This window comes from Octopus sinensis, linkage group LG1 (assembly GCF_006345805.1).
Source record: "Octopus sinensis linkage group LG1, ASM634580v1, whole genome shotgun sequence".
Taxonomy (NCBI): domain Eukaryota; kingdom Metazoa; phylum Mollusca; class Cephalopoda; order Octopoda; family Octopodidae; genus Octopus; species Octopus sinensis.
This window is the reverse complement of record NC_042997.1, coordinates 102,598,450-102,610,910: the sequence shown is the minus strand read 5'-3', so window position 1 is coordinate 102,610,910 and position 12,461 is coordinate 102,598,450. Positions and strand designations below refer to the sequence as shown.

The following is a 12,461-nucleotide window of genomic DNA, read 5'->3' as shown; positions in this document are numbered from 1 at the left end:
CCTGTTGAGGCAAGCGAAGTCGATATAGAACCTCATCCGATGACAGGCACCCATGCCAACCCCCTTTGCATGCGAAGACATGTTGGGGCAAGCGAAATCGAATTGAACCAGCCAGGATCCCTGGTCTGGTGGTACGTAAAAAGCACTATCCGACTCGTGGTCGATGCCAGCTCCGCCTCGTCTGGCTTCCGTGCCGGTGGCACGTAAAATACACCAATCCGACCGTGGCCGTTGCCAGGCGAGGCTGGCACCTGTGCAGGTGGCATGTAAAAAGCACCCACTACACTCACGGAGTGGTTGGTGTTAGGAAGGGCATCCAGCTGTAGAAACATTGCCAGATAAGACTGGAGCCTGGTGCAGCCTTCTGGCTTCCTAGATCCCCAGTCGAACCGTCCAACCCATGCTAGCATGGAGAACGGACGTTAAACGATGATGATGATGATTAGTAAAAGTAGGGTTACAGTTTGTACTTTGGTACTACATTACATTGTTTTCAAGAATGTAGAACAATTTAAAACCAGAAGACAGTTATTGCCGTTGTCATCATCATTTACTATCAAGTGGTGGATGGTGACAGACACAGACACACAGACTGCTGATATGTGTTGTGTATTTAAACAGATCACCTACTTGTTTCTCTGGGATTGATCAAATGATGTAGACAGCTCTGAAAAGAATCCAGTAATGTTTGAAAATTGATTAAGGCTGTTTATCATTTTTCTTTCAATCAACAGATAAATAGTTAAATTTGCTATGTTTGTATGTCTAGTATGTGGGTTTGTATATGTCATACCTTAACACTGCATGGATTGAGATCCTTGTGGATAGGCATGGGTTAGATGGTTTGACTAGAACTGGTAAGCCAAAGAGCTGCACCAGGCTCCAATTTGTTTTGGCTTGATTTCTACGGCCAGAGCCTTTCCTAATGCTAACCATTCCACAGTGTACCAGGTGCCTTTTACATGTCACCAGCCCTGGCCATGACTATGATTTCACTTAGCTTGACATGTCTTCTCAAGAACAGCAAATTGCTAGAAGTCTCAGTCACTTGTCATTGCTTTCGTGAGACTCAACATCCAAAGATCAAATTTTACCACCTCATCCCACGTCTTCCTGAGCCTACCTCTTCCATAGATTCCCTCCACAGTTACAGGTTGAGACTTCTTTACACAGCTATCCTTGTCCAAAATTACAGATCTCTTAAGTACCTATGAGACATATAATTAATTATAATAATAATATTAATAAGTTCAATTAGAGTTTGGTGTATATGTAATTGTAATTGCTACAGGATGCCAGTCCATTGCAAGATTAACTTCCCAGCTGTTGCTGATATGCGTTTAAAGCTGAGTGGAATGGACACCATAAAGTGAGGTGTTTTACTGAAGAACACAGCACACTTCCCCGTCTAATAATTAAAAGCATGATCATGTGATCATGAGTGCAACATGCTGACTAATAGACGACACACTTTCAAATTTTATATAGAAATGCCTAATCTTAATTCTGTTTTTCTTTTGTATTTCTTTGTAGATATTTTGGTGACAACCCCTCAAAGACTTGTTTTTGTCCTTTCTCAGGAACCAAAAATCCTCTCTCTAAGCAGGTTGGTCTTTGATTTTGTATTTTGTGTGTGTGTGTGTGTGTAATTATCATGATATTAAAAAACAATAATGATTTTCAAGGGAAGAGGAATAGTCATTTCAACAGATTATTGTAGATAATTTGTACTTTTGTGTTTCAGATAGATAAGCAGCAAAACAGTACAGAACACAAGGAAAAGGAAGAGAAACTAAAATAAAATGCATTGAGTCTAGAACAACTAAAATATAAATGATTATATAATTTCAACTTGTGTCTGCGTTGAAATATTTATGACTTGATTCTTAAATATTTATGACCATGTACAGACATGGCTGTATCATTAAAAAGTTCACTTCTAAATTACATGGTTTTGGGTTCAGTTGTACAGTGCAGCACCTTGAACAAGTGTCTTCTAGTATAGCTTTGGGCCGAGGAAATAAAAAAATAATAAGGTGACAAGCTGGCTGGATTGTTAGCACACTGAACGAAATGCTCAGCGGCATTTTGTCCCTCTTTATATTCTGAGATCAAATTCTACAATGGTTGACTTTCCTTTCATCCTTTTGGAAGTCAATGAAATGAATATTAGTTGAGTACTGAGTTTAGTTCAGTTAACTAATTCCACCCAACCAAAAAAAATTTCAAGCTTTGTGCTTGTAATAGAAAGTATTATTGTTATTATTACTATTTTCTTTCAGTGTTGAATGGCTTATCATAGATGAATCTGACAAATTGTTTGAAGATGGTAAAACAGGATTCCGCGACCAGGTATTTCTATATTCTGATTGTCTAAACTTTTGGTTTATTCTGCCTGTCCACCATATAAACACTTTTATGCAGTGAACACACTAAAATAAACCTTTAAAAAAAATGAGAGACAGGAAAAAATGTAATTTCAAAACTCAATAAAAGGAAAGCTGAAAACCTAGTTTGTTGTCAGCACTTGACTGAGTCCTTAGCAAAGACACTTAAGTTGCAAACTTTACTACTGTATAGAGTGGATGCTCTATTTGACATGTTTTTTTGTTGTTTATTTTAACCCATAGAATTCTGGAAGAAGTTTTTCTCAGATGCTTCTTAATGAAATTAGTGGTCTGTCAACCTTTGTGTAATTTAATTATTCTATAGCCATATCTACTAATGAAGTACACTATCAATGCATTTCATTTAATTTTGAAAATAATCAAGAATTTGGCCGGGTTTAACCAACATTTTTTATTATTTAGGTAGTACTTGGAATACAACTTAACAAGAGATTCTAATGTTAAATTATATTGGAAGGGTTTAATTTAAATATAAGTACTTTAAAACAGCCTGTTCTGTATCAGGACCAGAGTCAGCCTCAGGCAGGTTGGTACGAAAAGAACTAAACTCGTGAATAATGCACCAAACTATACTCAACCAATTACTATTTTTAAAAATTTCAATAATGTTTATTTTCTTCAGCTTGGTGTTATCTACAAAGCATGTGACTCTCCAAATATCCGTAGAGCCATGTTTAGTGCTACTTTTGCCCATGATGTTGAACAGTGGTGTAAGAAGAGTCTAAATGATGTGATACAGGTCTACATTGGTGGCAAGTAAGTTAATAACTTTTTCAGTTTTCATTCCTTATTGTCCGTTTTATATCTTGATTTAAATGCATAATAGTTCTTTATAACAGTCTCATCCTGTCTCTCTAGGAACACTGCTACAGAAACAGTTGAACAACAACTGATGTTTGTTGGGTCTGAAAGTGGCAAGCTCTTTGCTTTGAGGGATATAGTGCAAAAGGTATGTTGATTTAATGATATTTATGATTGGTTTAACATGTATATCATTTTTTAATGTTTCTTTTTGAATATACATTGCAATGATTTTTAATAACTGAATGCCCTTCCTCTTGCCTACCACTTTATAGTATAGATTGGGCTCATTTTATCAGGTCACAGGTACTGGAGAGGTTTTCTACAGTAAGACTATAGAACCCATCTACACTCTGGATTATTCATGGCTAGTTGCCTTCGCTATGACTTGTGGGTTCACATTTCCTCATATATGTGAATATATAGAGAGGGTATATATTATCATCAGCATTTCATATCTGTTGTCCATGCTGGCATGGGTTGAACGGTTTGACAGAGCTGGCAAGCTGAAGGGCTGCATTAGAAGCCAGTCTGATTTGGCAAGGTTTCTAAGGCTGGATGCCCTTCCTAACGCCTACCACTCCGAGAGTGTAATGGGTGTTTTTACATGCCAGTTGTGTGACACCAGTATCTATCACATCTATGATTTCACTTGGCTTGATGAGTCTTCTTCTCATGCTGAAGGTCTCTGTCATTTGTCATTGCCTCCTTGAGGCCCAATGCTCGAAAATGCTTTTTACATGCCTCCAGCAGAGGTGCTAGTTACACAACACTTGTGTTGGCCACATTGCCTCCTTGAGGATCAATGCTCGAAAGGTGCTTTTTACATGCCACCAGCACAGGTGCTACTTATGCAACACTAGCATCAGCTACATTACCTCCATGAGGCCCAACACCCAATAGGTGGTTTTTACATGCCACTGGCATGGGTGCCAGTTATGTGACACCAGCATTGACCACAACTACGATTTCACTTGGCTTGACGGGTCTTCTTGGTTAATAATCATTGCTTCCATGAAGCCCAACGTTTGAAGATCATGCTTCACCTCATCCCATGTTTTCCTGGGTCTACTGCTTCTACAGGTTCCCACCACAGTTGAATTAGTGTGAAGAGCACTCTAATTTCTATTGGTTAACTATATGGGTGCAATGTTGAAGATTGAACATGTACTCTTCTCTACATGGTCTATTATTGTGTACCTGTCATCATCATCATCAACATCCAGTGTTATGATTCACTAGAATATTAACCATGATTGAAAAAATCTGACCAATCAAGACTTTGTGTGGAACTGACTCCAGCAACAATTTAATCTTTTGTTGCACTTTTTTCTGAGCCTACCCATCACTATAAATTCAGTGCACCTTAGCTACATAGACAGAAAGAGCATTGTGAGACAGCAAAAATTAGACAATCAGGAGACTGCAGACAGCTGCTGACCGAAACTGACAGCAGCTAAACAATGAGCGAATGGCAACAGCAACACCAGCACCACTTTGATTACTGCTACAACCACATTAACAATAACATTCAAACTCTTTCAATGTTTTGCCATTGATAGTAACAACATTTTTCTGTTTATGAAAAGAATAAATCTTTTCTTTTCTTGTAAACCTTAAATCTTTTGTTTATCAATAATCTCAACAGATTATCAGTGTTCTTCCTTGTACAGATTTGTCCAATCTATGCAAATATGGAAAAGTGGATGTAAAAATGATGATGATTTCTGTAGGTTGCTGTCTAAATTCCTATCCATTGTATAAATGTAGATTTTGTAATCCAAGCTGAATATGTTGATCTGGTGTTATATAGCTTTTCTCAATTTCTTTTACTTATTATACTGTCTCTAGCTTTTCCAAATTAATTTTTTATTTTTAATGCAGGGTATTGAACCTCCAGTTTTAATATTTGTGCAATCCCAGGAACGTGCAACAGAGTTATTTCAAGAATTGATTTATGATGGCATAAATGTTGATGTTATACATGCTGGTCGTTCACAGGCTCAGGTTATTTATTTATTATTAATTTTCATTTTCTCATATTATTTAAATTTATGGGGTTTACGAAGAGGAACATGAGTGTCTTAGCTTTTCTTTAAAATGCTGAAATGCTGACATAAAGAGCCATGAGTTATATCTTGTACTTCTTAGTAAGTTACATTATTCCACATAGCTTTGTCAGGTCTCTTACCTATCAAGGTTAAGTATTAAGTATTTGGAACAGTGTTAAGTTGTAAAAAATATCTAACAATTCATGTAAATATGAAAGATTGTTGGTTCCATCCTACTCATGTGGCTGCACAGAAAAATTGCATGTAAATGCTCTAAAAGTATATGTGAAAACTGGAAGTCTCAGGGTTGTCAATTTCTTAAGGAAGCTAAATAAATTCATCAGATAATGTCAGACAGTTGTGATAAATTATTGATATTACATCAATGCTATATTTACCATTGAAACATGATTAAAATTAACTATCTATACATTGTTTTATTTTAACAATACTACATAAGATCATAATATTTTTATTTAATGAATCGTGAAGAAGTGAAGTATTAACAATTAATTCAAATCAGTTTGTGTTTCAAACAGCATCCCTAGATATAATGATCAAAACTAATATTCTAAGACTCCTTCAGTTGTTATTCATCCCTGGTTTGTTCTCAAAATAGAGTTGATGTTCTTAAGTGTAGTTTACTTAAGTCATCTTTTTTTTTTTTTATTCCATTCTTCTTTTCAGAGAGAAAATGTTGTATCAAGTTTCCGTGAAGGCAAAATATGGGTTCTTATTTGTACTGAGCTCATGGGACGAGGTATCGATTTCAAAGGTGTAAACCTGGTAGTCAATTATGATTTTCCAACCAGTGCCATTAGTTATATTCACAGAATTGGTAAGTTTCTTGCAAAACTTTGTTCATATATAGACACAGGCAATGCCATGTAGTAAGAAGTTTTTTTCCCAACCATGTAACTTCAGGTTCAGTTCCACTCTATGGCACCTTGGACAAGTGTATTCTACAACCCCAAACTGAACCAAAGTCTTTTGATTGGATTTGGTAGATGGAAACTGAAAGAACCACATCATAGTATATGTATTATGTTTCCTCATTTTGGTATCTTGTGATAGCTGTAAATGAGTGTCCCTGTGATACAAGCAATGTTATTTGTTTCAAATCTTCCATAAAAACACACCCAGTTGTGTAGAAGTATTTTTTTACCTTGTTTGGAAACAAGTGAAGGTTGGTCTCAGGAAGGTGATCCAACATTAGAAAATCTACTAAAATGAATTCCATCTGCCCCGTGCAAGAATGGAAAAGTGGACATTAAAACAATGATGATGATGTGTGTTTCTGAATCCTAGGAAAATAACTTATAAATAAGAAATCACTCAAATAAATGTGCTTGATAACATTCAAAACAAGTCCATTTGCCTAAGAAACAAATTATGGCTCACCAACACAGCACATCTTTTAGTCAACTGATATACTTTGTCCTTCCATCTCTTCTTCCTAAAATGAAACTACAATGGCTTCTCTTTATTATTTCATTTACAATCTACACTACTTGATACTCCGATCTCTACCCATCTCATTCTCACACTGTATTATTTAGCATTTTCCAATTTTAGAACAATTCTTGGAAACCCCTTTTTGTCACTTCTTATCCTACAGACATCTGCAAAAGTTTGAGTCGATCATAAGCCATATCAATTCCATGAATTTTTAGATTGTTACCTTTCTGCTCAGCCCTTTAAGAGTTGACTGTCTTGATCATTAACACAATACAATATCTGTTTCAGGATATGTATGATCTACAAATTTTATGGTTAGTTGTCCAGTATATTAGCTTGTCCATTCACTGTCTCTATAATCAACTGTAATAAATTGTAAACAAGTAATTTACTTCATTCTGGTATCTTCAGGAAAAATACCTTTCTCGATATGCAGAGAACTAGGCATAAACTTCATACACTGTCCCCATTGTATTGAGTTTATAAACTATTGATACAAGAGAGATAGTGGAATCACAGGCAGGGGTCTCATTCCTGGACATGTACAGTAATACCTAATTGGATTTGAACTAGAAACATAAAAGTAAGTTTTATGTGTCAGATGCACTGGACTAGTTTGTATGAAGAGCACACTGGAAATACATTCTCTTAAACACCCAGGTGGCTCATTAGAAGTATTTGATAGCTTTTGTTACCTTGGTAATGTAATTAGCAGGAAAGGTGGTTGCTCTGAAAGTATACTAGCAAGGTAAGAACAAGTTGGAAAAGTTCAGGAAGCTACTAACACTGCTGGCAACAAAAGTGTTTTTGCCCCTCAGAGGAAATGGTAGATTGTATTAAGCTTGTTAGAACTGTGATGTTGCATGGTAGTTGAATGGCTTGTTAAATGTGTGTGTGCTGTACGTTTTGTGAAAAAGTTCCCTGTACTGACTGGAGAATAGCTGTGGAAAATAAAGACATTTGAAGAAGTGATGAGCCCTCTTCTGAAGATATTAGGCCTCTCAAACAAAACAAGATCAAGAGAAATCACATACTATATGGCAGACCTCTCCAACCTGTATCAGCATGGATGATGATGAGCTAATAGTTTAACCTTTTTCTAACACTTTAAAAACCTTATATTTATAAGAGAAAAAATATTCTTTTGTGTTCTTGTGCAGGTCGTACTGGACGTGCTGGAAGACAAGGCAAGGCTATTACATTCTTTGTTGAAGACGATGTTGAGTATTTGCGAAGGTGAGTTGTAATACCATCTCTTATCTAATTACTACTATTACTACTACAATTTTTTCTGTTTTTAGATGGTGACAACATATATTGTCTATTTTAGGAATACATGCCTTATAAAATTAATTTTTTAGACTATTAGCCTCAGCTTATCTGTAGAGATGAAACTTTTTTATATTGATATCTACACTGTTTTTAATTATTTTCATTTCTAATTCTCATCAGGGATCTCATTCCTGGACATGTACAGTAATACCTGATTAGATTTGAGCTAGGAACATTTATAACTTTACCAACAACAATAACATTCCTATCTTTTAGGTCACTCATAGATACAGAAATAAGACACATAATGATCAGGGATTGAAACAGATGTAAATCTGAAAAAAAGAGTTTGTATTTAAAGATGATGTTAATACTCCAGAAAATTATAACATTATTAATAATGTCATGGATATTTAGACATATGGTGATGTTTATATCAAGTATGCATTTATTGTTTACAGTATTGCCACTGTTATGCATGGTGCTGGTTGTCCTGTTCCAGAGTATATGTTGAAACTAAAACGTCCTAGCAAGTAAGTCTGTCTACTTTAATCCAGTTCATGGTTATTATTCTTGATGGCAAGGATAATAATTTATATCCTTTTATTGTTTCCTGCCAAATTCTGCCACGGTTGATCATTTAATGTTTAGGGGGCTTATAAATTTCAGAAACATCAATCACATGGTTCTAGATTCAGTTTCACTGCATAGCTCTTTCGGCATGTCTTCTAATGTAGCTTCAGGATTGACCAATGCATTGTGAACAGAATTGAGTAGTGGTAGAAGGAAACTGAGAAGCCTGTGATACATGTGTATGTATATATCATCATCATCATTGCTTAACGTCCGCTTTCCATGCTCGCATGGGTTGGACGATTTGACTGAGGACTGGTGAACCAGATGGCTGCACTAGGCTCCAATCTGATCTGGCAGAGTTTCTACAGCTGGATGACCTTCCTAACGTCAACCACTCCGAGAATGTAGTGGGTGCTTTAACGTGCCACTGGCATGAGGGCCAGTGTATGCATGTATGTATATATATATATATATACACACACACACATACGTGTAAGTGTGCACATGCCTTCCCACACATCCTAATTAAAAACATCTGAGCAAAATAAGAGTGTTTTTGTTTACACTCTCCAGGAAACAAAAGTCTTGCACTTTCAGCTTTCAGTGTGTGAAGGACCCATGGAATGAAAACATATCTAGCTTAAAAAGCAAGTAAGTATCAGCAACAGAAAAAGCATGCATCCGTAAATATCTACTTCAACAAGTTTCATCAAACCCAAGCCAGCATGGAAAAACAGACAAAACCAAATGAACTGAACTGATGAGATGAAATGAGATGGTGGTAATAATGAAGAAAGCAGATCACTATTTTTTTAACCTTATTGAAATTGACTGGCATACCTGAACTTTTACGATAGAGTCCATTTGAATCTAAGCAGTTATCTTAAACACTAACCATGTCAACTCATTTACTTTACTGACTTTTGATTATAGGTTTTATTCAAATATTATTAGGTTCTGTTTCACTGCCTTTTACTCTTGCAGGAAAGACCGCAGAAAAATGGCTCAGAAAAATCCCAAGCGAAAAAGCATTTCTACTTCCCTTAGAGAAAATAAAAAGAAATTAAAAAGGTAAAGTTTTTTTATATAAAAAATTTTTAATCAGGTTGGTTGTTGTGTATTTTCATTTAGATTCATCAAACTACTTCTCTTGTTTGTGTTGATGGCAAAGAAATGCACAAAAAAGCATATTTTGATATTTTTATCAAATACATTTTCATTTATTATTCACCGTAATGTTTACAAGGTGAATATTGTTGTTTGACTGCAGCATCCATTTTTTCAAAATTGCTTGTATGAAACAATTCAATAATATTTAAGTTAAGCTAAGATGTAATCATCATCATTATTGTTTAACATCCACTTTACATGCTGGCATGGGTGGAATGGTACAAGAGCCAGCCAGGCTGCACCATACTTCTGTGACTGTTTTGGCAGGATTTTTACAGCTGGATGCCCTTCCTAACACCAACCACTGAGCAGAGTGGACTTAGTGCCTTTTACATGGCACAAGCACAGGCACGGTCAGTTTTGGCAAAGTTTTTACAGCTGGATGTCCTTCCAAATGCCAACCACTTTACAGTGTGCACAGGATGCTTTGCAATCCTGAACACATCACACTGTAGTACATTTGTAAATTTCTTACCTTCAGCTATTCCTTTTGCTATGTAAACCTGACGCCTAGCTGCCCTTTTGGCAACCTGATATAATTCTCTGCTTAAACCTTTTTTTTTTTTGTCTTTCCAAGCCTGTTTTTTTGCATTTATAGCACTGTCTACCTCCTTGTTCTACTACCATGTCACCTTTGGTCTAGCTGGGACTCTGCACCAACCACAGATTTCATCTGTAGCCCTCAATAGATTGTCCCACAGGAACTTCCAATTGTCCCCAACTCTTCCTCTCTTTCATCAGAAGCTTCTGTTAGGAAATCTCTAACTTTTTGTCTTTTTGCTGGGTCTTTGAGCTTCCATAGTCTTCTTTTCCAGATTGGTTTATTTCTATGAATCTTTCTAGCTCTAATTCTGAAGTCACTAACGAGTAAACTATGTTGGGTTGTACACTCTTCACCTGGGAAAGACTTAAGCATCCATCTATCTCATTACCTAGTGAGGAGGTAGTAAATCTGGCTTATGTGCCCATCAGACTGATAAGTGACTGGGTAGCTGGCTGATTTTCTGAAGTTGCAGATCATGAGATCATTTGCATAACATGTTATGAATATATAAAAATCAATCTAGCTGTAAAGTTTGCTTTAAGTTAAAACCCAAGCAGATGAAAACATATCATCAGAAATTTTAAGCTAAAAAATTCTCTACAGTAATGCTTTGTAGCGAAATCACCATTTTTAGTACATCACCAAAGAGTTATAAATTTTAAACCCTAATTAAGGGAGCATGTTTTCTGATTTAGTAAGCTTGATGGTAAGCTAGCCAGCCTCCCAACACTTTTCTAATTCCTTAGAAGAATCCCGCACAGAACTCATGGCTCCTTAGATCACACCAACTTACCAACACAAACATAATAGATTCAATATTATTTGTTAGCTTTTAATCCATGTTAAGTTGTTTATTAACGCTTGTCATGTTCATATTAGGAATGCTGCTATGTGTAATTTCAGTATTACTTAATAGGAATAAAAGTAGTGAATTAGTAGAATCATTAGTGCACTGGACCAGATACCTTGTATTTTTTCCAACTCTTTATGTTCTGGGTTCAAATCCCACTGAGGTCAACTTTGCTTTTCGTCTTTTTGACGTTGATAAAATAAGTACTGGGATCAATGGTATTGACCTCATATAAGACTTAATTCATTTAGAGTCAGTTTTTTTTTCAACTGCACACGGTTTATATAAATTGTGTTTTAATCTTTCACGGTCATTTTAATCCTTTTCATCTATTGTTCCAACTGAAACATTTTTTTTTTAGGAACAAAAATAATTCTAATTTACCAAACGGAATTTCAAAAACAAAGTTGAAAGCTTCAAGAGAGTTCCCTGGGAAAAAGAAAAGAGTTTCAAAGGAGTTTCCTGGAAAACGAAAGAAAGTTCCAAAGAAATCATCTAATAAATAAAATAGTTTCAGATTTTATGTGTTGGCTTGTGTCTAGAATTTTATTGTACATTTTTTTTTAAAGGAGTGTGTCAAATGTATATTAGCTATCTATGAAAGCTTGGGAAATATAAACAAGCATGAATTATTTCCTTTAGTTTAGCCTCTATTAAACTTAGGTTGATCTACAGTACTTAAACACTTATTCTTCTTTATGAAACTGTAAAGCTGTTTATTTCTTAAGGAATTTTTTTCAGGTCTGTTCAAGAGTTAAGAAAATTCAAATTAATATTTTCAATACAATGACTGAAAGATATATGTAATTTAATACTCTCTATCATACAACAGGAGTCACTTAGAAATTTGCTCAAATACCATTTTAACATTAGTGGCAGCAATGAAAATAAGGATGATGTTAACAAACTAGAAGGCCTTTTCATAGTCACTTGATGTTCTGGAATTGCAGCTGAAGACATTGGTCTACTTTGTCATGAATCATGCTACTCATACCTGGACCTCAAAAGCTGTTACAAAGAACAAAATTATGCACTGTGCATCATCACAAGTTTCACCCAGGTTACCTACTCAGTGAAAACACTCAGAATGAAAGACCACCTGAACATGTGAAGAGGGAGTTGTTTGTTCCCATGGATAATTCCAATTCTCACAGCCATATCACTACAATATCACTCTCAAACACTACACCACCTCCTTTCTAAAACATACATCCTAAAATAGCAGCACTATCAATAATCTCATTTACCCCCAACATGGAAAATGGACATTAAAGGATGATAATGTACTACTGACATGCAAATATTAACTAAAGCCATCTGGTCTTTCTTTG

The 12,461-nt window shown here is 35.6% G+C and overlaps 1 protein-coding gene across 1 annotated transcript in view; it reads left to right on the top strand.

Moving 5' to 3' along the window:
• LOC115213279 (probable ATP-dependent RNA helicase DDX52) overlaps nt 1–11,653 on the top strand; it is a 28,097-nt gene extending 16,444 nt beyond the window's left edge. Inside the window, exons 7-16 of the mRNA XM_029782214.2 lie at nt 1,534–1,606; nt 2,283–2,352; nt 3,031–3,164; nt 3,267–3,357; nt 5,094–5,216; nt 5,948–6,098; nt 7,879–7,954; nt 8,452–8,523; nt 9,551–9,637; nt 11,492–11,653. Of these exons, the coding sequence (XP_029638074.1) occupies nt 1,534–1,606; nt 2,283–2,352; nt 3,031–3,164; nt 3,267–3,357; nt 5,094–5,216; nt 5,948–6,098; nt 7,879–7,954; nt 8,452–8,523; nt 9,551–9,637; nt 11,492–11,636 (1,022 nt within the window). The 3' untranslated portion in view covers nt 11,637–11,653. The remainder of the gene's footprint in view (nt 1–1,533; nt 1,607–2,282; nt 2,353–3,030; nt 3,165–3,266; nt 3,358–5,093; nt 5,217–5,947; nt 6,099–7,878; nt 7,955–8,451; nt 8,524–9,550; nt 9,638–11,491) is intronic.
• The last annotated feature ends 808 nt before the right edge of the window (nt 11,654–12,461 follow it).